Source organism: Papio anubis, chromosome 7 (assembly GCF_008728515.1).
Source record: "Papio anubis isolate 15944 chromosome 7, Panubis1.0, whole genome shotgun sequence".
NCBI classification, from domain to species: domain Eukaryota; kingdom Metazoa; phylum Chordata; class Mammalia; order Primates; family Cercopithecidae; genus Papio; species Papio anubis.
In genome coordinates this window covers 89,753,516-89,779,273 of record NC_044982.1, presented here as the reverse complement: position 1 = coordinate 89,779,273, position 25,758 = coordinate 89,753,516, and the positions used below count along the sequence as shown (strand labels likewise).

Genomic DNA, 25,758 nt, shown 5'->3' with positions numbered 1-25,758 from the left:
TGAACCCAGATTGCGCCTGCACTTCAGCCTGGGCAACAGAGCGAGACTCCACTCAAAAAAAAAAAAAAGAAAAAAGAAAAAGAAGAAAAGAAAAGAAAGGGACAGAGGACACCACTTTCATTTTTCCTTTTCCTCCCTGTTTTCCTGGCAATCTTTCTCTGTTTCATTTGCTAGGTAATCCTTCTTTACTTCAGTCGTGAATACTGAAATTTCTCAAGAATCTGTCATTGGTTCTTTTCTCCCTCCATCAACTCTCCCTAGGTGATCTCATCCTCTCCCAGGGCAATCACTACGTGTAAGGGGATAACTTTCTGACCTATATTCTGAGCACCAGCCCCGATTATCTAACTGCCTATTGTCATTTCCACTTGTATGCCTCACAGGCATCTCAAACTCATCATCTAAAACACAGCTTGCCATCTCTCCATCACCCAGTCACACACCAGTTCCCTGGTAGAAACGGCACAAACATCTACTCAGCAGTCCATGCCAGAAACCTGGGAGTCATCCATGACTCTTCCCTTCCTTCTCTCCCCCACATCCAATCAATCTCTATGTCCTATCAATTCTGCCTCCTAAATCTTTCCTACATCCATCTACTTCTCTTCATCCCCACTATCTTCATCCTAGTTCAAGCTACCATCATTCTTACGTTTGGCTACCTCAGTAGCTTCCTAAGTGGTCCAGTTCTATGGTTGGCGCAACTTCCCCAATCCATTCTCTACAAATCAGCCAGAACAATCTTTCTAAAAAGTACTGGTTTTGAATGAGAGCATGCCATTTATTGGGTGTGTACTCCTGGGCATATCACTCAACCTCTCTAATTCTTGGCTTCCTTATCTATAGATGGGAAATAATAATGTGTCATGGGGTGGTAATCATGATTAAAAGAGACAATCTAGATAAAGTGAGAAAAAGGGGCACTCTAACAAACTGTGAGTAGGAGTATAAATTGTCAGACAAATTACAATAAGAAATATTAATGAAATACTCTCAGGACCTTGTCACTGTATCTCATTTCAAATAACAAGAATAGATTGGTCTGTATCTTAAAACTTTTACAGGAAAAAATTATCAGAAAAACTTTTTTATAAGTATCTTTGGCATGATACAATATAAAGACATAAAACTCACTATTATGGTTAATTTTACATGTGAACTTGGCTAGGCTATGGGGCCAGATTGTTTGGTCAAACGCTAGTCTAGGTGTTGCAGTGAATACACAGTATTTTGTAGATGTGATTAATATTCACAATCAATTGATTTTAAAGGAGATGGATAATATTGGTGGCCCTCATCTAATCAGTTGAAGACCTAGAGTGAAAAACTGAGGTTTCTAGAAGAAATTCTGCTGCAAGACTGCAACACAGAAATCCTTCCTGAGTTTCCAGACTGACGGCCTGTCCTGTGGATTCCAGACTTACCAGCCCCTAAATTGCATGGGTCAGTTCCTTAAGAGAGACCGGACCTGGTGGCTCATGCCTGTAATCCCAGCACTTTGGGAGGCTGAGGCAGGAGGATCACTTGAACCCAGGAGTTTGAAACCAGCCTGGGCAACATGATGAAACTGTGACTCTCAAAAAAAAAAAAAAAAAAATCAAAGACAACAACAAAAAATCTCTCTGTCTCTGTGTGTGTGTGTTTGTGTGTACATATGCTATTGGTCTATTTCTCTGGAGAACTCTGATGGACACACTCACTGAGGAATCTTATAAAGTAGACTAGCAGCTAACAGATAAAACTCCAAGTGGCTTCAGGTGAAGACTTTAGAATGTAGAAAAAAGGAGTCCTTATCAGTTTGGTAACATACTCTCTAAATAAATATTAAAAGATAAAGAAACCACCTTTAGGGCATCTCAGGCTGTTTGTGGTCTGTGCAGCTACTAACAGGGGACCAGTATCAGCACTTGCCCACGTGGCCATCTGATAAGAACACCCTTGTTGAGTGTCTACTCTAGGCCAAGTATTGTCCTTATCTATAGCAAATGACAAAGCCAGGCATTTTCAGAGCGGCTGTGCCACTTGTGTCTATGAAAAGCATTGGGTCTAGAACAGCTTTGGTAGCCAGGACCTTGTAGCTTACCTGGAGGAAGTGGTTAATGGATACATCGTGGAGTCCCAGGGCTTGCTCTACACCTGCTAATTCTCTCAATATGGGTACACACTCATGACTTTTTTCACCTTTACTGATCTCAACATATTCCAAAGCTGCTTGATAGTGGGACAAAGCTTCTTTTGATTTTTTCTGACCTTGACACACCCTAAAAAACAAAGGAATTATTTTATTTAATAATTAAAATAGAAAATACTGAAAATATAGGTGAGCTGGTAGTTGGGATGTGACTCTTTGATCCCTGGTGTCCAGGTTCGTTTCCTTGCTAACTAAGCTTTTCCTCCAAGAACCAGCTGGGCACGGTGGTTAAGAAAATGGGCTCTGGAATCACCAGGAAGGTTCAAGTCTTGGCTTCACCACTGACTAGATGTATGACCTTCCAGTCACTCAGTTTCCTCATTTGTGAGTTAAGGATAACAGTGCCCACACTTCATTGGGTTATTATGAAGATTAAATTAATTGACATTCATAAAACACCTAGAATAACCTCTAATACATAGTAAGTGCTATATAGGTAGGTATAATCTGGGAAGGAAAAAGATTAATAGGCGACCCAGTAATACTGGGCTTCCTTTCTGTGGGCTTCGTTGCTTCACAAAACAATTGCTGAAGGAGCTTCACAAAACAAGGATAGCAATCATCAAGGAAGGGATGCTGAGATGATAATAACTGATCTGTTGAGAAATTTTAGAAATTTCCCAGTACTGGGGAGGATGTGAAACACTCTCATTAACTGCTGAGGAGAATATAGTTTGGACATAAACTTTTTTATATCAAATCATACACATATATGTACACACATACACATACAATTTTGCTAATTCCAATTCTAGGAATTTATCTTGAAGTGATACTCTGGCAGGGCAAGAAGATATATATACAAGAACATTTATCTTAGTATTCTCTATAATGGTGGAAAAGTCCAAAGCACTTAAAATGCACCAATAGGAGACTATGCAAGCAGGTTACAGTAAGTACGTCTATACTGTGGAATGCCATGTAGCCATGAAAATTAGTGCTGATCCATATTTATTGACACAGAAGTTTACCCATTCTATATACTTCAGTGAAAAATCAGGCTCCAAAATATTCTGTATATCATCTCATGCATGTGAAAACTTTATATCTAATCTGCGTGTACACATATGCACAGAAAGACGCCAAAAGCCATTGCTATGTTAGCAATACTTACCTCTAAGCTGTTAGACTGTAATTTTACATTTCTTGTTTGTGCTTTTCTAAATATCCCAAATTTTCTTCTATGAAAATGTGTTACTTTTATATCATAAAAATGCTAATTTAGAAATTATAAGTAAAGGCGGCAGTGGGAAAATATTTCTATACCTTCTTAGAATAAGAATCTCTCATATAAAAAATGTATGCCTACATATTTTTTAGCAAACACAGCACATATTTAAAAATAATCTTCTCCAGAATATTTGTTAAGACTATTAGGAACCTTTTCTTTCATGGAAAAATTTTATGTGCAAAATTTATAATCCCTCCTATGTTGCCCTCCACACTAGAACTTTTAATATCAAAAGGCCTTGTGATTCCCAAGCTGCCCAAGGGAAAACTAAAAGACTACCAAAAAAAAGGTATTATTTTCAACTCAACCACTGGGTATTTTTCACACCTATTTTTGCTCTCCAAAGGAATTAACTGCTGGAAGTAAAGATACTTTTTGGATCTGTGGTCCAGATGGCCACAGTGGAATAAAATGCTGAGTGAACAGTTTATGAATCTGGATACCTTCTATAATTGTGAAGAGGTTTAAAAACACAGGAAGAATTCAGGGACTAAGGAGGGCTGTAGCTTGTAGAAACTCTAATCTGGGAAGGAAAAAGATTAATAGGTGACCCAGTAATACTGGGCATCCTTTCTGTGGGCTTCCTTCCTGATGCTGAAGGAGCTTAGAATGTAGTGGGTAATCCTTAGTTTTGTAAATATCATACTTTATATTTGAAGAGAAAACCCATTAGAACCTTTGGTGATAGAAAGAGTCTCTGAAACATATGGTTGGTAAGAAATCACTTAGCCAAATACTTAGATTCTGTGGTAGACAAAGCTTAAATAACTAAAAATGGGGGTCAGCAAATTATGGTGTGAGGGCCAAATCTGCTGTTTTTATAAATAAAGTTTTATTGGCACAATGCCATGCCTATTCATTTACATATCATCCATGGCTGCTTTTGAAATATGACACAGTTCATTGGTTGCCACAGAGACCATATGGCCTACAATATCTGAAATATTTATTATCTGGGCTTTTAGGGAAAAAGTTTGCTGACCTCTGGTCTAGAATCTAGAGAAAGTTACATACTTCCAAAATGATTTCAGATTTTTTTCCACCTAATTTAGCCTAGAGAACTCAGACAATGCCATGGATATTTGAGAGAAGGAAAAAAATCTTCATCTTTTTCCTGTCTCATGTTCATAATGATGCAGTGTGCCACTGAAGTAAAGAATGGGTCCTTTGTTTCCCAGACTGCCCGTAAAAGTCACAGAAGAGAAATGAAGGAAGTACAAACACCAAGATAATTTCATCTGGGCAATGGCTTTTAAAGAAAGCGTGTTTAAAGTTTAGTAATCAAGCTCATAAGTGAGCAAAAAAGAAAACAACAAGGCATGTATTCATTGATATATCAAAAATTCCTTCTTTCCTGAGGTAAGACACTAAAGAAAAGTGTTTGGGGGTTTGTTAATAGGTGAAGACCATGGAAAACTTGTAGCCACCTACTAACTATCTTAAGACAAAAGCACAGCATATCATCCCAAGTTAACACCAGGTCACCTTTTCAGGTCTCAAAAAGTCATCCTTCAAATACCTGACTCTTAGAGAAAATGTTATGGAAAAGAACAGAAAATGAGAGGCAGGAAAATCAGTTGTAAGTACGCGGGAGTAGAAAACCCAAATTGTAGTCTGAGCAGCCTTGTTGACAAAGCTTGGACAAGAACAAAATGTCTCGAATCTTGGTTTCATCATCCAAACACAGTGGTGGTTGTGAGAATTGAATAAGATGTTCATGAAAATGCTTTGCAGACAGAAGTACATTACACAGATTAGTATTAAATGTCTACACATAATCATATCTTTTACTCCTCCTCCCAACGTGCACACCATAAGCAACAGCCTCAGTTTGTTCCCATGTTGAAACGGGCTCAACTGTGATTTCAGCTCCACCCCAACACCAACCATAGAAGAGTTTGGAAAGTCCAAATAATAGGCAAAATCAGAGAAACTGATTGGAACTATTGTGCAAGTGAGGTGGGCATTTTCTTATCCAATTGAATTAAAAAAAAATAGAATAATTTTTATAAGAATACATACACATCACTAAAAGTAAGAACACATAAATAAAAACAAACGATATATAAAAGGAGATCCCTCATACCACATACACCAAAGTTCCAAGTGGATTAGAGGACAAATTAAAAAAAAAATTTTTAATTATTATGTATACATAACAATTGTATATATGTATGGAGTAGATGTAAAATTTTGATATAAGCACACAAAGTTAATGACTGAATCAGGGTTATCAGCATACCCATCACCTCAAGCATTTTTATCATTTCGTTGTGTTAGGAACATTCCAGTTCCATTCTTTTAGTTATTTAAAAATATACAATAAAATATTGTTAACTATAGTCAACTTATTGTACTACCAAACATTAGGTCTTATTCCCACTAATCACCTATATTTTTATACCCAATAGCTTTCCCCTCTTCATCTCCAGCTCCCTACTACCCTTCAAAGCCTGTAGTAACCATCATTCTGCTATCTCCATGAGTTCAATTTTTCTTTTTTCTTTTTTTTTTAAATCTTTTTAGCTCCCACATTTGAGTGAAAATGTGATATTTTCTGTGCCTGGCTTATTTCACTTAACATAATGTCCTCCAGTTCCATCCATTTTGCTGCAAATGATAGGATTTCATTCTTTTTTAATGGCTAAGTAATATTCCATTATGTATATCTACCACATTTTCTTTATCCATTCATCCACTGATTGTCACTTAGGTTGAGTCCTAGGTTGGCTGTTGTGAATAGTGCTGCAATAAACATGGGAGTGCAGATATTTCTTTTGATACACTGATTTCCTTTTTGGGGGGGTATATACTAAGTAATGAGATGGCTGGATCACATGGTAGTTCTATTATTAGTTTTCTGAGGAACTTCCACACTATTCTCCATAGTGGCTGTACTAACTTGCATTCCCACCAACAGTGTATGAGTGTTCCCCTTTCCCGACATCCTCACCAGCATCCGTTACTGCCTTTTTGATAGAAGGCATTTTAATTGGGGCGCGATATCTCATTGTAGTTTTGATTTGCATTTCTCTGATCATCAGTGATACTGAGTATGTTTTCACATACTTGTTGGTCATTTGCATGTCTTCTTTTGAGAAATGTCTATTCAGATCTTTTGCTCATTTTAAAATCAGGTTGTCTTTTTCTATTGAGTTGTTTGAACTCCTTATTTATTCTGGTTAGTAATCCCTTGACAGATGGGTAGTTTGCAAGTATTTTCACACATTCTGTGGATTGTTTCTTCACTTCGTTAATTGTTTCCTTTGCTATGCAGAAGCCTTTTAGCTTGATGTGTTCCCGTTTGTCCACTTTTGCTTTGGTTGCCTACGTTTTTGAGGTCTTCCTTAAGAAATCTTTGCCCCGACCGATTTTCTGGAGTGTTTTCTCAATATTTTCTTCCAGTAGTTTCAGAGTTTCAGTCTTAGATGTAAGATTTTTCTTTTTTCTTTTTCTTTTTTTTAGACAGGTCTTGTTCTGTGGCCCAGGCTGGAGTGCAGTGGTGCGATCATGGTTCACTACAGCCTCAACCTCCTGGGCTCAAATGATTCTCCCACCTTAGGCCCCAGAGTAGCTGGGACTATAGGTGCACACCAATATGCACCTGGCTAATTTTGTTTGTTTGTAAAGATGGAGTTTCACCATGTTGCCCAGGCTGGTCTTGAACTCCTGTGCTCAAGCAATCTTCCTGCCTTGGCCTCCCAAAGTGCTAGGACTACAGGCATGTGCCCCAGTTCCTGGCCAGATTTAAGTCTTTAATGAATTATAATTCAATTTTTGCATATAGCAAGAGCTAGGGGTCTAGTTTCATTCTTATGCATATGGATATTCAGTTTTCCCAGCACCACTTGTTGAAGACACTATATTTCTCCCAGTGTATGTTCTTGGCACCTTTGTCAAAAATGAGTTGACTGTAAATGCATGAATTTATTTCTGGGGTTTCTATTCTGTTCCATTGGTTTATGTGTCTATTTTTATGCCAGTATTATGCTGTTTTGGTTACTATAGATCTGTAGTATAGTGTGAAGTCAGATAATGTGAGGCCTCCAGCTTTGTTCTTTTTGGTCAGGATTTCTTTGACTCTTTTGGGACTTTCGTGGTTCCACACAAATTTTATGATTTTTTTTTCTATTTCAATGAAGAATGTAATTGGCATTTTGATAATGAGAGTTGATATTCTGAGAATGCATTAAATCTGTAGATTGCTTTGGGTTATATGCACATTTCAACAGTATTGACACTTCCATCCATGAACATGAAATCTTTTTGTATGTCCTCTTCATTTTCTGTCATCAATGTTTTATAGTTTTCATTGTAGAGATCTTTCTCTTTTTTGGTTAAGTTTATTCTTAACTATTTTATCTTATTTGTTGCTACGTATTTTTTTTTGTAGCTATTGTAAATGGGATTACTGTCTTGGTTTTTTTTTTTTTTTTCAGATTGTTAGCTGTTGGCATACAGAAATGCTATTGATTTTTGTATGTTGATTTTGTATCCTGCAACTTTACTGAATTTGTTGATCAGTTCTCATAGCTTTTTGGTAGAATCTATAGGTTTTCCTGAATAAAAGATCATATCATCTACAAACAAGGATAATTTGAATTCTTCCTTTCTAATTTGAATGTCATTTATTTATTTTTTCTTGCCTAACTTCTTGGGCTAGAGCTTTCTGTACTATGTTGAATAAAAATGGTAAAAGTGGGCATCCTTGTCTTGTCCCAGATCTTAGAGGAAAGGCTTTCAGTTTTTCGCTGTTCTGTATGATACTAGTTGTGGGTTTGTCATATATGGCTTTATGGCTTTTATTGTGTTGTGGTATGTTCCTTTAAGTAAGTTAAGTAAGTTCCTTTAAGTCCTTGTTTTTATCATGAAGGGATGTTGAATTGTATCAAATGCCTTTTCAGCATCTATTGAAATGATCATATGGTTTTTGTCTTTCATTTTGTTGATGTGAGGTATCATATTTACAGATTTGTGTATATTGAACCATCCTTGCATCCCTGGGATGAATTCCACTTGATCAACATGAATGATCCTTTTAATGTGTAGCTAAATTTGGTTTGAGGATTTTGCATCCATATTCATCAGAGATATTGGCCCATAGTTTTCTTTTTTGATATGTCTTCATCTGGTTTTGGTATTGAGATACTGCTGCTCTCATAGAATGAGTTTGGCAGTACTGCTTCCTCCTCAATTTTCTGGAACGGTTTATATAGGATTGATATTAGTTCTTCTTAAAATGTGTGGTAGAATTTAGCACAGAAGCTACCAGATCTTGGGCTTTTCTTTGATGGAAGACATTCTATCATTGCTTTTATCCTGTTACTTATTGGTTTATTCAGGTTTCTGATTTCTTCATGGTTCAATTGTAACAGGTTTTATGTGCCTAGGAACTTATCCATTTATTCTAGGTTTTCCAGTTTATTACACATAGTTGCTCATAATAGTCTCTAATGATCCTTTAAATATCTGTGGTAGCAGTTGTATTATCTTCTTTTGTGTCTCTGATTTTATTTATTTGGATCTTCTCTCTGTTTTTCTTAGTCTGGTAAAGGTTTGTTGATTTCGTTTAAACAAACTTTTTGTTATATTCATCTTTTGAATTTTTTTAGTCTCAATTTTATTTATTTGTGCTTGGATTTTTATTATTTTTTTAAATCTGAATTTGAGGTTTAGTTTGCTCTTGATTTTCCAGTTCCTTATGACACATTATTAGGCTGTTTATTTGAAGGTTTTCCACTTTCTGGAGGTAAGTGTTTATTGCTATAAACTTCCCTCGTAGTACTGCTTTTACTGTATTATATATGCTTTGGTATGTTATGTTTCCATTTTCATTTGTTTCAGGAAAATTTTTAATTTCATTCTTAATTTCTTCATTGCCCCAATGGCTGTTTAGGAGTCCTAAATTAAAAAAAAAAAACTGATATGTTTGAGAGAAGACACATGGAAAAGTAACCCTGTGTCTTTGAGTAGGGAAGGATTTCTAATATGTATACAAATAAGAACAGAAAACATAAGTAAAATTGATCATATTAAAAATAAAAACTCCTGTGCATCAAAAATCAAGGCAAACTACACATCTGAAGTACACACAACATATGTAAACAGCAAATAACTTGTTTCCAGAAATATGAAGACTATCCACCAATTTTTAGGAAAAATGCAAATAGCTCAGTAGCAAATAAGCAAAACATGTGAATAGATAATTCACAGAACAAGAATTCCAAATGTCTAGCAAACATATAAAAAGATATTTAACTTCCCTATCAGAAAAATTCAATTAAAGAAACCATAAGGGCCGGGTGTGGTGTCTCACACCTGTAATCCCAGCACTCTGGGGAGGTTGAGGCAGGTGGATCACTTGAGGTCAGGAGTTCGAGACCAGCCTGGCTATGGTGAAACCCCATCTCTACTAAAAATACAAAAATTAGTTGGCTTGGTGGCATGTGCCTGTAATCCCACCTACTCAGGAGGGTGAGGCATGAGAATTGCTTGAACCTGGGAGGTGGAGGATGCAGTGAGCTGAGCTCATGCCACTGCACTCCAGCCTGGGTGACAGAGCGAGACTCCATCTCAAATTAAATAAATAAATAAACCATAAGATATAATTTTGCATCTATATAATTGAGAACTATAAGAAGCCTGAGGATGTTGAGTAACAATTTATACACCCTGCTGGTGGAAGCAAAAATTGTTAGAAAGCGTTTGGTAAACCCAGTAAAATTGAAGATGCAGATGCTTGTCAAGTAAACAATTCTACTCCTGGGAATATACCTCAGAGATAATCCTGCATATGTGCCCAAAGAGACTTATATAAGAATGATCATGAAAGTAGTGTTTATAGTAGTAAAATATTGGAAATAATTCACATGTTCACCCTCATCAAAACAGACAATTAAATTAGGGGAAAGTCAGACAATTAAACACCATATGGAGGTCTAAAATGAAAAGACTAGAGCTGGATTATATCAGTTGGTAGAGATATATCTCAAAAATACAGATGTAATGGGAAAAAAGGAAGTTACAGAAGGAAACATACATATAAAGTTTAAAAATATGAAAATTTTATACATATATACACACACACATATATATATGCTATACATATACACAGTAAAGGTACAAAAACATTCAGAGGAATGAAAAACACCCAATTTCAGCATAATAATTGCCTATAATGTATGGGAATAAAATGGTATTGGGAAGAATGTATAACAAGCTTTCTTTGATCAGAAATAGATTTTGTAAGCTTAGTAGTGCGTATACTATTCTTTACACTACAAAATTTATATAACAATACTACATATATAGGTGCCTAAAATATTTTATTAAAAAGATGAATATAACATGCAATTGTACAAAGAATGAAGCACATCCTGCCCCTCACTGAAGGTTGCTGTTGCAGGCTATTTCATGGTCCCGGTACTAACACAGCCAGAAATGGAGGCTATCAAGCTAATGCAACCCACAATGAGCCTTCTGAAGTTCATTGTGAGTACATTATTCACATAAAAGAAAAGGCAAAATGGAAAATAAAATTACTGTAGTTTTATAATATATTTAATAAAAAAGGAATTGAGAGTACTACATCAAGAAATAACTAAATTATAGTCTTACATCCATCTACAACTTACTTAAAGCATCAGTTAATTTTGGGTAATCTTGTGTGTTTCCATTTTCTCATATGTAATGTTTGAGAGAGCAATATTTTCTCCTTTCCATTTCTATCTCCCTGCCAGGGATGCTTTAAGGATTTATTATCTAGTGTACCCACAATGTACTTGGTAGCTTAAGAGATACACTAGACAGATGAAAAGACAGAAAATGTTAAATAACAGAATGTGGCAGTATGTTAATTTGGCAGGTGCACAACTTAAGCCATGGCATATTTTATTGAAAGAAAATATATACACACTAATTCTACAGAGCACAAGAGGAGACACTATCTCATTGCAGACAAGTTTCAGATCTCACAGGGATGGAGACTTGTTTTAACAAGCAATAAACAATGCAATTTCTGGTATTACTAAGGCAACAGAGTTTCCTTTTAAAAGCTCTAGAATTTGGCAAGAATACTGAGCACCAGTATAAAGGAAAGGCTTTATGGGAATATCGCTGATCAGAATCTGATGAGAAACCAATCCCAAAAGGTAACAAATGGGATTTTCCATAGCCAACATGAGAAAAGAGTTACATCTGGGCCTCTTTTTATCACCTGAGACAATACAGGTAAAGGCTTTGCTCTGCTGAATGCATTGTGCGGTTTCCAGTCTACATCAGTAAATGTAATCTGTGCCATGGTTAGGAACTTGGACACTAGCATTGAATAGGCAGGGCTCTGCTGGGCCACTTTCCAGCTTCATCACTTCCTGCCTGTGTGACCCTGGAAGTGACCTCACTTCTCTCCGTCTTAGATGTTACATTTGAACATGGGAATACTAACAGTATCCACTACATACAGAGGACTAAGGATGAAAGGAGATGACATCTGTAAAGCACTTAGCAAAAGCCTGACAGAAGGTGGTCAATAATTGGTAGCTGGTGTGGTTTTTAAAAATATCATCATTATTTTATTTATATATATACACACACATATATATATGTATGCACACACACACACACACACACACACACACATATATATATATATATTTTTTGAGATGGAGTCTCGTTCTGTCGCCCAGGCCGGAGTGCAGTGGCGCGATCTCAGCTCAGTGCAACCTCTGCCTCCTGGGCTCACGCCATTCTCCTGCCTCAGCCTCCCGAGTAGCTGGGACTACAGGCACCCGCCACCATGTCTGGCTAATTTTTTTGTATTTTTAGTAGAGACGGGGTTTCACCGTGTTCACCAGGATGGTCTCGATCTCCTGACCTCGCGATCCGCCCGCCTTGGCCTCCCAAAGTGCTGGGATTACAGGCGTGAGCCACCGCGCTCGGCCTATTATTGTATTTTTGAGAAGGGGTCTCACTCTGTCACCCAGGTTGGAGTCCAGTGGCATGATCTTTGCTCACTGCAACCTCTGCCTCCTGGTCTCAGGCAGTCCTCCCGTCTGAGCCTCAGGAATAGCTGGGACTACAAGTGCATGCCGCCACGCCTGGCTAATTTTTTGTATTAGTGATTTTGTATTAGTTGTATTAATTTGAGACAGGGTTTTGCCATGTTACCCAAGCTGTCTTGAACTCCTGGGGTCAAATGATCCGCCTGTCTTGGCCTCCCAAAATTCTTGGATTACAGGTGTAAGTCACTGTGCCCAGCCTATTATTTGATATATATTATTATATACTGTGTATTTAGAGATACATGATTATATATTTATGTTACATATTAATACTAATGACATGTTATTTTAAAACATTACTATTTAAATCATTATTCTTATCTGTTTAGGAAAATATACATTAGAAGGGTATAATATCAGAAAGGGAAAGACAGAAATGCAGTGCTCTAAAACATTAAAGCTTTAGGAGATTCAAGAAATAGAAAGCAGATAAAGTATATGAAAGTAACCTGTGCCATGTGGTTTTTCTTTAGCTTCCCTACATTGAAAAAAATAATTAAAAAAAAAATCAGACTTGTGTAAGTTAAGAGCATCTCTTCAATCACAGAAATATAGGATTAGGAAGAGCGCCAGAGAAAACAAGCAATTTCCTTCCTTGTTAGGTAAGCAAAAACTATTCTAGGCACATAGTGTACCATAGGAGGAGCTGACAGGAGAAACATGTCTGCTGGAGAAGAGCAGGGAGCAAGCAAGGGAGCAGGACTTTGAACATATGAGCATTTGTTAGAGCCTTTATGCCCAAAAGACAGAAGCAGAGAAAATGCAACTCAGACATCAAGGAACCTGAGGTGATGGTAACAACTAAAAAATTTTTTTTTAAACGCTGAGTCCAGAAAGCAAAAGTTAGATGTTAAAATTTCTGACTGGACCAATTTGGGGATGACTATGGGATCTAAAAGCAAAGGTTATTACTGAAGTATCAAAAATTCCACTGGGAAGCATTTCTGGAGCAGCTTATGGAACTAAGTAGAACCCCATCATCTTAACAAGGTGATGGCAGGTAGATATGTACTCTGCTCTCCTTGCCACATCACTTCTCCATTATCTTCTCCTCCCTCCTAGGAAGTATGAGTTAAGGGAGAAACCTTCTCCTCCCCTTTCCCTTTGGAAAACTTGTGTTAGAATCACTTTCCAAATCTCATGACTTCACTGAATCAAGAGAGAGCAAGACAAAGAAAATCAAGCTTAAGGAAATAAGCATATACAGGTTGGGTGCAGTGGCTCATGCCTGTAATCCCAGCACTTTGGGAGGCCGAAGCAGGTGGATCACTTGAGGTCAGGAGTTTGAGACCAGCCTGGTCAACATGGTGAAACCCTGTCTCTACTAAAAATACAAAAATTAACCCGGGCGTGGTGGTACACATCTATAATCCCAGCCACTCGGGAGGCTGAGGCAGGAGAATCGCTTGAACCTGGGAGGTGGAGGTTGCAGTGAGCCAAGATCATGCCACTGCACTCCAGCCTGGGTGACAGAGACTGTTTTTTAAAAAAAGAAGTTAAGTATGTACTTATCTGATTTTAGCTTAGATGATTCAGGAGAGCAAAGAAAACAAAATGTAGCCTTCCGAGGGTATAGGGAAAAAATGCAGAAAAAAGTTGCACACCAAGGGCAGTCTTGAAGTACAAAACCTTAATATGTGATATAAGTACTTGATTTAAAATCACCTCTGAGATGAAACAGCAGAAAGCAAAATGTTCAATTAGATCGTAATGATAATTATAGTTGCCCTTTTCTTGCTTTCTTGCTTGTTTCTGAGGGTCTCCCATGCACCTAGATGCTTTAAAGTAAAATCTTTTTAATTGTCACAGCAACCCCTGGAGGTCTTATTATTCCCACTTCAACAGGAGAGGAGAGTGAGGCTCCCGGGAAGCACGAGATCTGCCCAAGTTCTACAGCTGGGAATTTTGAATGAACACTGATTTGAACCCAGGGCTTCTGACTCCAAAGACTACATTTTTTTTTTTTTTTAAATAGAGATGGGGTCTCACTATGTTGACCAGGCTGGTCTCAAACTCCTGGCCTCAAGCGATCCTCCCATCTCAGCCTCCCAGTGTTGGGATTACAGGCATGAACCACCATACCAGGCCCAAAGCCTACATTGTTAATGACACCATGGCACACTGCTTAGAAATACCTGGGAGGTGTCTTGTTGATGGTCTGAGGAAATAAAAGTGTTTACTCATTCCTGAGTTAGTTCAGCACAGTCATGCCAGGCAAAGTGTTCGCTGGACAAGCTGTGGGAGACTTCAAGGACATGTCAAGCAGTCAGAGAGAGCTGGGGGAAAATCACATGTTCTGGAGCAATAGTCTCAACAGATCATCATCATCATGGTGCACAGAAAGATAATTTAAAGAGGGGTGTGTGTGTGTGTGTGTGTCTGTGCATGCATGTGCAACGGCGTATGCCTGTATATACAAAGTCAACTATTTCTCTCTGGGCTTCTATCGGTAACCAGGATAGAAAATAATTCTCGACACTGGGGATAAATTTGCCCATTTTTGCAAGTGACTTTCCTTACCAGATTTAAAGACATATAACTGCGCACACAGGAATACATGATTTGGATTCACTCTCCAAAGTTAACAAACCATTAATGTATGAAGTAGCGCTGGAACAGAGGAGAGGAAGAAGGGGAGAAGTTTCAGGCCATATTCAGGGATGGGAGGCATGGAGCATGAGTCACCCTGCAGCACAGCACTTATCTGTCAGCCCAAGGAGAAAGGCACTGGGCTGTTGCAACGGGCACCATAAAAGGACAGGCAGGAGGAGGAAGGGGATACACTAAAAGATATCCTTTTAAGAGGGACATAGGACTGAGTGCAGTAGCTCACGCCTGTAATTCTAACACTTTGGGAGGCCGAGACAGGAGGATCGCTTGAGCCCAGCCTGGGAAATATAGTAGTGAGACCCTGTCTCTACAAAAAAAATAACATTAGCTGGGTGCAGTGGCACGTGCCTGTAGTCCCAGCTCCTCAAGAGGCTGAGAGGGGAGGACTGCTTGAGCCCAGGAGGTCAAGGCTGCTGTGAGCTGTCACTGTGAAACTGCACTCCAGCCAGAGCAACAGAGTTAAGACCCTATCTCCAAAAAAAAAAAAAAAAAAAAAAAAAAAAAAAAAAAAGAAAAAGAAAAAGGGGGACATAAATCCTATGAGCGCTGCCTGTGAAATTATCTTGGCCTTCCACTTCCAAGACCTGGCAAAAGAAAAGGCCCTCACGGTTCAACTGTAACTACAGAAGTGCATAGACCCAAAACACCGTGTTAATTTCTAAAACAGATCGATTTGGACAAAATACATTTCAATAAGGAAACAAAGCAAAGTAATTGAATGAAAATTATAGTTTAAGCATGCACATTGCGGTGATTATATCAGGGTGAAGAATTAGGATGAAAAGAAGTAGCAAACTTTGAAACAACTTGGTTAAACACAAAAGTAACTTTGTAGAAGAGTCTGGAAGATTAACTTAAATGCTCCTTGGCTATTCAGCCCAGATGTGTACAGAGCCCGCCATCTGCTGGCAAGGCTTGGTACTGCTAATTTGGAAGGCACTCAGAGGAGGTGCCAGAGGATCATTTACTCTTTTTCACAGCAACACCGCTCAATATTAAATACTGATATATTAATCAGGTCTCAACAAATGCAATAAATATTATATCTTGGATATCTGAATTGTGTATTTCCTATCTTATAAGACAGAATACCTAACTTTTGGCAGGAAGGGATTCTGGACTGGTAAAGCCCTCCCAGTCACTAACGACCTTCTTCCTCCTCCAGTTATATAAATGGAATCGTACAGTATGATTCTTTTGCATCTGGCTTCTTTCACTAAACATTGTTTGTGAGAGCCATTCAAGCTGTTAAGCTTAGGAGTAGTTTTAATCATTTTATTTATATTAACAGATCACATTTTTTCTGTTTTACTTTTGTTGAACCTTTAGGCTGTTTCCAACTCTTGGCTATTACAAATAATGTAGCTTTGAACATTCTTGGCTATGTCTTTCGGTGAAAACATGCATATGTTGGGCATATAATTTAGTAGTGATACTACTGGATCAAAGGGTATGCAAATGTTCAAATTTAGGAGACAATGCCAAATAGTTTTCTAAAGTAGTTACACCAAATGTATTTGAAATAATGGTATATGAAAGAGCATATCAGAGAACCACATCCTTCCAAATATTTGGTTTTATTAGTCTTAAAATTTTTTTTAGCCAATCTAGTGGGAATGTGATAGTATCTTATGACTTTATTTATTTATTAATTTAAAGAGACACAGTCTTGCTTTGTCATCCAGGCTGGAGTGCAGTGGTGTCGCATAGCTCACTGCAAATTCAAATTCCTGAGCTCAAGAGATCCTCCCACCTGAGTCTCCTGAGTAGCTAGGACTACAGGTGAGCACCACCACACTTGGATAATTTAAAAAATATTTTTGCAGAGATGGGGGTCTCCCCATCTTGCCCAGGCTGGTCTTGAGTTCCAGGGCTCAGGTTATCCTTCTGCCTCAGCCTCTCAAAGGGCTGGGATTACAGGTATGAGCCACCACACCCAGCCATATCTTATGATTCTAGTTTTCATTTTCTAATGACTGATGAGCTAGAACACCTTTTGATAGGTTTATTTGCTATATGGGTGTTCTTTTTTGGGAAAAGTTTCCTGCCTATCTTTCTCTTTCTTTTCTTTCTTCTTCTTCTTCTTTTTTTTTTTTTTGAGACGGAGTTTTGCTCTTGTTGCCCAGGGTGGAGTGCAATGGCACAATCTTGGCTCACCACAACCTCCGCCTCCCGGGTTCAAGCAATTCTTCTGCCTCAGCCTCCCAAGTAGCTGGGATTACAGGCACCCGCCACCACACCTAGCTAATTTTTGTATTTTTAGTAGAGACAGGGTCTCGCCATGTTGGCCAGGCTGTCTTGAACTCCTGACCTCAGGTGTTCCACCCACCTTGGCCTCCCAAAGTGCTGGGATTACAGGCATGAGCCACTGCGCCCAGCCTCCTGCCCATCTTTCTATCCAGTTATGTGTGTTTGTTTAACTGATACATAAGGGTTCTTTATAGATTTCAAATACAAGCCCTTTGTCAGTTATATGTATTACACATATTGTCTGCAGTATAAGATACACGATGATTTCAATACAGGACAACACAGCACCAAGCAGAGAGGATAAAGAGTGCTGGCATGCTCAAAGGTCCTTGCATTGTTCAGGAAGTAGTTAAATGATTAATTTACACTTAGATTCTAATAAATCAGGGATATAAATGACAAACTCCATGGTAACTACTAGAATAAAAAGAAAATAACAAAGCCAGGCATGGTGGCTCATACCTGTAATCCCAGCATTTTGGGAGGCCAAAGTGGGTGGACTGCTTGAGCTCAGGAGTTCAAGACCAGACTGGGCAACATAGTGAAATCTCATCTCTACAAAAAATACAAAAAGTGAGCTGGGTGTGGTGGCACACACCTGGAGTCCAAGCTACTCAGGATGCTGAGATAAGAGGATTGCTTGAGCCCAGGGCGGTTGAAGCTGCTGTGAGCCATGAACCCATCACTGTACTCTAGTCTGAGCAATAGAGTGAGACCCCGTATAAAACAAAGAAAAGAAGAAATAAAAGAAAAAACAAGAGAAAAGAGTGTATAACCTGCAAATTAATGGGTATAAAATGGAATGACAGAAATATTTAATTAATCTAAAAGAAAGCAAGTAAGGAAAAAGAAAGGGACATAAAATTGGTAGGAGAAAAGGAAATTTAAACCCAAATAAATATTTTTTAAAAGGTATTGTAGGAAAATATATACTAAAAGAGAGCTAGGATATAATATCAGACAGAATAGATGTAGGAGACAAAAAAGGACAAGGTCAACTAACCAATAAAGTGATAGGTTAAGAAGATATGAGGCTGTTAAACTCTCCTCCTCTCACCCCAACAAAATAGCTTCAGGATATATATAACAACACAATACAATTAAAAATCAGTAACATCAAGATATCTTGAAAACTCTCATAACTGCAAACCAAAACACACATCATTTGAATGATCCTTGGACTAAAGAATAATTTATAAATGGAGTTATGAAATACTAAGAAGTTATGACAGTGCTAATGCTTCATGATAAAATATATGGAGTAGAGTTAAAGTAGGTCTTGGAAGGAAATTTTAGAGAATATTTTTGATATTTAGCTGGAAAAGACTTTCTAACCAGACTCCCAAAGCATAAATCATAAGGTGAAAATGAATGGATTTGAGTGAAGCAAAATTAATAATTTCTAAGCCATGAAGAACACCATAGACAAAATTAATAAGTGGGCAATAGATATAAGAAAATATTTATATCATTAATATTTATAATATACAAGAAAACCCTGATTATCAATAGGAAAGGTACAGGAAACTGTAAAATAAAAATGAGAAGGAATACTAACAGGCAATTCATAGAAGGAGAATCCCAAGTGGCTAAGATGTATATGAAAAGTATTCAGACTCACTAATAGGAGAAATATAAACAGAACTTAAATAATTAGATAGCATGTTATATGCACCAGGTTGGCAAAGATCAACAATGTCAAATATTGCCAGGGGTGTGCTAGGAACCCACCCGCTCTGCAAGTGGGAATGCAAATGCAGATGGGTGTCGTGGTTGGCTGGTGCTTGGTGCACTTAAAGTTTGTTTGTACTCAGTACCACCCCTGGAATATAAACCTCAGAAAAGTAATACCACCCCTGGGATATAAACCTCAGAAAAAGTGTCGCTTAGCCCCCTATAAGTGAAGCTGTGTAAGAATGGTCATGGCAGCACTGCTGTGGCAGCAGAGAGCTGGGGACAAGCTGAATGTCTATTGTTAGGAGGATGTACAAACAAAATGCAACAAATGCATTTTATGGAGAATTATACAGGAACCAGAAGCAATGAACTAAAATCCAGGCAACAACCAAAACATGTTGAGTGGAAAACAGTAACAAGCAGAATGACACATATGCTACAAATTTATAGGAATTTTCTCTTTCTTTCTTTCTCTCTTTCTTTCTCTCTTTCTCTTTCTCTCTCTCTCTCTCCGCCCCCCCCCCCCCCCCCCCTTTCTTCCTTTCTTTTTGTTTGAGACAGAGTCCTACTCGGTCGCCCAGGCTGAAGTGCAGTGGTGAGGTCTCGGCTCATTGCAGCCTCTGCCTCCCAGGTTCAAGCAATTTCTCCTGCCTCAGCCTCCTGAGTAGCTGGGATTACAGGCATGCGCCACCATGCTCAGCTAATTTTTGTATTTTTAAGTAGAGATGGGGTTTCACCATGTTGGCAAGGCTGGTCTTGAACTCCTGACTTTGTGATCCACCTGCCTCAGCCTCCCAAAGTGCTGGGGTTACAGGTGTGAGCCGCTGTGCTCAGCCAAATTTATAGCAATTTTAAACACATAAATATGTAAAACAATACTATTTGTTACTCAGAGATACATACTCAAAAACATAAGCCATCATTAAAGTATTTATCTATGATGTGTGTGTAGGAGAATGAGAGAAAAAATCAGAAATGAAGGGAAAAAATTAATTTAAAAATCCATACCAGAGAATTTGCACAGACGAATGAGCTCTGCACTTGCAGTTCAAAAACCACTCAAGAAAAACAAAAGAACAAGGGGAATTGTGATCACAAAAGAAATACCTTTAACTGGATGAGTCAAAGTTGGTTCTTCCCATTTTCCATTCACATGGAAGCATTAGGTGTGTTCTCCTGGGGCCCTTTCCTAGCAATTTTCTTAAAATGATTCCGTGGGTTCTCTGAGTTGTCTTGGGAATCAACTTACACATACAATCTAGTTAGGAAGGTAAACTGAATTCTTCCAGGTTTGGCTGAGGGAAGCCATGTAGGTCAACTGGGATTCTCTGCCTCTTCCAACACAGACCTTTCTTCATCTTTTCCTCTGCACAAGTCCATCTTTCCAAAGAGTGTGGGCAAACTCTGTCACCCCAATACTCTGAGGAATTGGCTTAGGTTGCCCTTTGGAGAGAGATAAAAGTACTAACTACGCAGAACCTTTCTCTTCATATCTCTTCCAGCTGAGTTTACTTGGTGAGTATGGAGTAAGGCGAGGAACAAAGAACAATCCTTTCATTATCATGGATTCAGATATGTTTAAGATCTTTCTCCTTTTAGGTTTTCATCATAAAAGCAACCTGTTGAAGCATTTTAGACCAGAGCAGGGCAGGGAAAAAAGGAACGGAGGGAGGAAGAGAAGGGTGTAGGGGCTGGGGGTGAGGAGGGAGAGCAGGTAAAAAGAAAGTCAAGAGAATAATGATCAGAACTCCGGGACCCAGGGTGGATATGAGGGCACTCCATAGAAAGTGAAAAGTGTCACTGATGGATGCCTTGGTTAGGGCTGCTCTGACATGACTGTGCTCCTCTTTTACTTTTACGCAGTGGCCTCTGGAGAAGCCATAGCCGCAGCCTCATGGAGATGCTCCTCCTACCTGAGACAGATTCTACTGGCAAAGAGCCTCCAGCCATCATGTAAGCAAAATCCTAAACTTGAAACTTACTGTGCAAATGATAATCTGATCCGTGCTTCAATTTCTATCCATTCTTCCTTTATAATCCTTCCACATTGTAGCAGCTCCTTTGAAAGTCTCTCTGCTTTTGTCAAATTCTCTGAAGCTTCCTTAAATCTAAATTGTGTTCAGGAAACTTTCCACTTGGTTCTAGATTCTACACCCCATGTCCTGAACTTCCTTGGTTCCCATACTTCCAATCACACTTCCTAAGTTATCCATCAGCATCAGCTTTTTACTTGGCACATAAGTATTATATGAATAGTATTTCTATTTGTAAAAGTTAGAGGCAAAAGGATACTTTTGAAGGGAGAGTAAAGCTCTGCCCATGGTATGGAAAAGCTCAATGGAAAACTTGAAAACATCTGTATTCTCGTTATAGGGAGGCACAATGGAGTTGGCGAGGATTTGTTTGGCTTTTTCTGCATGTTGTTTCGCTTGCAGTGACAGTCCTGTGGACAAAGAAAAAGAGGTCTCAGTTTCTCTTTCATCTCAACTGGACAGGAATACAGTTCTCTACAGTCTGGGAATCTAACAAGGTCTCCTTCACATATTGTCAAATGGCACATGGAGATGTATCTGGGCAGCATGAAACACTGTCGTGACTGTAACAACCAAAGAAGTGTTTTATACCAAGTACTCAAGATAAATTTTCCCCCAATGGCCTTTTTAGAAATAAACAGAATGAGCTGGAATTGAACAACTTTGAAACTTCACCAATATCAGAAGTAAAATATGTTACATATAATTATAAGAAACAAATTGAATACAAGAACTACAGCATTCTGGGCAGGAAATAAAATATTCACGAATTTTAATCCTGGCTGTGTAACTGCAATCGTAATGAAATACTAAAAATTCTGAATCTTCAGCTCACTCACCTATAATCATAACGTCAGAGAGTTATTTTTTAACATAATACATATCTGATATCTACAAAAACTTACAAACACAATTCCAGTGAGGTAACAGATTAATGTGTGATAATTTCGTATTCCTATGTGGTAAGAGACTAATATGAAACAAAATGGAGCAAAAAAAAAAAAAATTACTACTAAGAACGAATTCCTCAGTGTGTTCCAGTGTTCCTCCATGGGCTTGTTAATCTGTGGGAAGGGAGGACTGAAGCCAGCAAGGCTTCAGGGCTTTGCACTTCCCTGTATTCCCATCCTCCTCCCTTACACTGACACCCACTTCCACTCACATACACACAGCCCCCGTCTTATGTTCTTAGTTACACAAAATTGTATCTCATATCTCTAAAAAAACCTGTCAAAATATGAAGTTAATTCTGTTCCTATGTCTATAAAACAGGAAGAATATATTTTCTAATGGAGAAAGTCAAGGGTATGCTTTTCATGTGGGAATTCTTACACGATATTATCTTATTACATATTTTTAAAAAGCACACACATGTATTAGTGCCACCTGTGCTTGTGATATTACACAAAGCATGGTGGACTGTATTTTCAACTGTGTCAAGTCCCTGAACTCAATTTACTGGAGGCAGCATAGGGTGAAGTTCAAGAACATTGGCTCTGAAGTCAGACTGCCCAGAATGGATCCCCTGCTCTACCACTTATTATAAAATGCTGGCCTCAGCTTTCTCAGCTGTAAACAGGGATATTAAAAATACCCACCTCTGAGGACCGTGGTGAGGACTGAACAAGGTTATGCATGGAAAGTAACATGATGCCTGGCACCAAATGAGACTTTAATAAATGGCAGATACTACTCTTACTTTAAATTGAGAAGGACTATCACGCAGAGAGGCAGCAGGCTGTATAAGAAAAGCATCATCTGAAACCCCAGATGGCAGGACAAACTGGCATTGAAATCCTAGGTCTGAGTCTTAGATCAGCTACTTATTAACAGTGTGGTATGGGGTAAGCTGTTCTAACTCAGACTCATTGTTTTCCCTGAATCTACAAAACGGGGTGGGAGGGCAGAGTTTAAACTAGATAATCTCCAAGGTCCCTAACAGCTTTGATCTGATAGGTAGGACAAGTCTATAATCAGATTTGGCCAAATTGATTGCATGGCAATAATGAATATGCTTGGTATAGAATATGCTTGGCATTTGGTGTTTTCCACTTCTATTGTTTTCTTTATTCACTGGGCCAACCCTGGAAAGTTAGCATCACCATCACCATCATTATCACTTTTCAGCCGAAGAAGCTGAGCAGAGAGATGCTCTTGTCCATCTTGTCTTAGGCTGCACAGTCAGTAAGTAGAAGCCATTATCACATCCTCGGTGTCTATTGTTTTTGTCTTCCCTGCACCCAGTCTCCCGTTTCCCTTTTGGGATGCCTGGCTCCTGCACATCCAATCCATGTGATTTGGCGAAGGCCTGCTTCTCCTTCAGGATCCAATGAAGCCAAAAGGAAGGTTTAGCCAATCAGACTACTCCTTGCCTTTGGTATACAACCCAAGTTGTTTCAATTAGAACCCTTCCCATATTCTAGGATTTTGGTAGAGGGACATTATTTTACTCCTGGGAATGTTTATAAGGGAAGCCTAAAGTTGCAGGCAGTCTTGCTGCCACTATGTGGGCAAAGCCTGGCTAAGAATGGAGCAAATACCAAGAAAAACAGAGCCAAGCAGTGGGAGAGAGACAAACTGAATCCTGGTCACATTGTTTGAACACTGGATATGGCTAAATCTAAAGCAAGTTTTTCTCTTGAATTTTTCAGTTGTATGAGCCAAAAACTTTTGTTTATGTCAATTTGGGTTAGTCTTTTTAAATTTTTTGGTTATTTACAGTCAAGAGATTCTCCAATAAAAGTGTGAATGAATCCCATTCTGGGCCCCTATTCCATACCTTGGGTTTTTTCCTACAAAGTCTTCTTTGTAGATTAATTTTCTCCTAAGAACCTTACTTTTGAAATCATAAAAAAAAAAGTTACAATATTTTTTCCCTTTTTCCCCTTTGAATGTTTACATGTTATATACTTTATCAACTCTTTCTAAAAGGAAATGGCTTCTTGGTATTTAGAAAGAAGAATATTAAAAAACCCCATCCTTCGAATTAAGTATGAATCAAATTTTGGGGAGAACAGCAGAAATCAACCAATTGATCACCCTCGGTCTAAGGCGAGCTTACCTTTCAGCTGGAGGTAGCCTTGAGCCAGATTAACATGTGCCTCTGCTAGTTTCCAATGTGAGTCTCCATAGCAAATTCTTGTCAGTGCTACGCAACGCACAAGCTCGTGGATGGCCTGTTTGTACTGTTAGGAAGAGAAAACAGGCTTACCAGTTATACAACTTAAAACTTAAGAGTCACAAAACACAAAATCAATGTGCTTTTATATCCCTTTGATAAATACTGAGTGACTACTATGTGCAAAACATTGTTCAAAGCACTTGAGATGTATCAGAGAACAAAACAGACAAAGATCTATTTGGGGTGGTAGAGTGTACAGCTGGTAAGATGAAATAGACAATAAACATAAGAAGTACAATTTATGGCACATTTAAAGGTGAAAAAAAGAAATAGAATTTAAAAAATAGAAAAAGTAGAGCAGACATCTAGTCATTCTCTAGGTTTCCCAGCTGTCCACCAATGAACAGCTACTCCATATGCAGGCACAACAGGGGCAAATGGTAGTGTTTGCAAATACTATACTTTGTGTGTGTGTGTGTGTGTGTGAGAGAGAGAGAGAGAGAGAGACAGAGTTAGAGTTAGGGTGAGAGAGAGAGAGAGAGAGAGAGAGAGACAGGGTCTCACTCTGTCACCCAGGCTGGAGTACAGTGGCACAATCTTGGCTCACTGTAGCCTCGACCTCCAGGGTGGGCTCGAGCAACCCTCCCACCTCAGCCTCCTGAGCAGCTGGGACCACAGGTGTGCACCACCACACCTGGCTAATTTTTTGTATTTTTGGTAGAGATAGGGTTTTGCCATGTTGCCCAGGCTGTCAAATACTATACTTTAGCTCTCAATTCAAAACTCTCCTTAGCCGTCTACACTAGCATAGCAAATGAGATCAGCAGGACTTACAGAGTTGATTAAAGCAGTGAGAAGCACATTTTCATTCAGGACTAGGACAAAAAGAACAGAAAACTAGATTCCCAGCTCGAGGTGATCTCAGAGCAGCCATATCCTCGAAGCAAAGCTGGTAGTTTTAAAACACAGTTCCAGGCTGGGCGCGGTGGCTCAAACCTGTAATCCCAGCACTTTGGGAGGCTAAGGTGGGTGGATCATGAGGTCAAGAGATTGAGACCATCCTGGCTAACATGGTGAAACCCTGTATTTTTAGTCTCTACTAAAAATACAACAAATTAGCCAAGCGTGGTGGTGGGCATCTGTTGTCCCAGCTACTTGGGAGGCTGAGGCAGAAGAACAGTGTGAACCTGGGAGGCGGAGCTTGTAGTGAGCCGAGATCGCACCACTGCACTCCAGCCTGGGCAACACAGCGAGACTCCATCTCAAAACAAACAAACAAACAAAAACCCTTAGCTCCAAAATTCTCTGATACTCCTTCCATCCAGAGATGGGGGTCTATGTCCCATTCCCTGTGAATCTGGGCTTTATGACTGTTTGGCCAATAGAACCTGGAGGAAATGATGCAGGACCAATTTTCAGGCCACAGTCTAAAGGAACTGGTGGCTTTGCTTTCTGTCCCTTCTTGGGTACTCACACTTGAAACCTGTTATGGGCTGGACTGTGTCCCCTCCCCAACCTCCCTGAATTTATATATTTAAGTCCCAACCCCCAGCAGCTTATAATTTAACTGTTTTTGGAGATGAGGT

General features: G+C 38.8%; 1 protein-coding gene across 9 annotated transcripts in view; it reads right to left on the bottom strand.

Annotated features, from left to right (window-relative positions):
• TTC23 (tetratricopeptide repeat domain 23) overlaps positions 1-25,758 on the bottom strand; it is a 115,044-nt gene that overhangs the window by 60,737 nt on the left and 28,549 nt on the right. For all 9 annotated transcript variants that reach the window (XR_004184983.1, XR_002523230.2, XR_002523231.2 and 6 more), the window contains 4 exons: positions 24,113-24,236; positions 21,311-21,461; positions 21,001-21,126; positions 2,084-2,261 (listed from right to left, as the gene is read on the bottom strand). Coding sequence is in view for 6 of the 9 variants with exons in the window: in XM_021940889.2 (XP_021796581.1) it covers positions 2,084-2,261; positions 21,001-21,126; positions 21,311-21,461; positions 24,113-24,236 (579 nt within the window). In the remaining 3 variants the exon portion in view is untranslated. The remainder of the gene's footprint in view (positions 1-2,083; positions 2,262-21,000; positions 21,127-21,310; positions 21,462-24,112; positions 24,237-25,758) is intronic.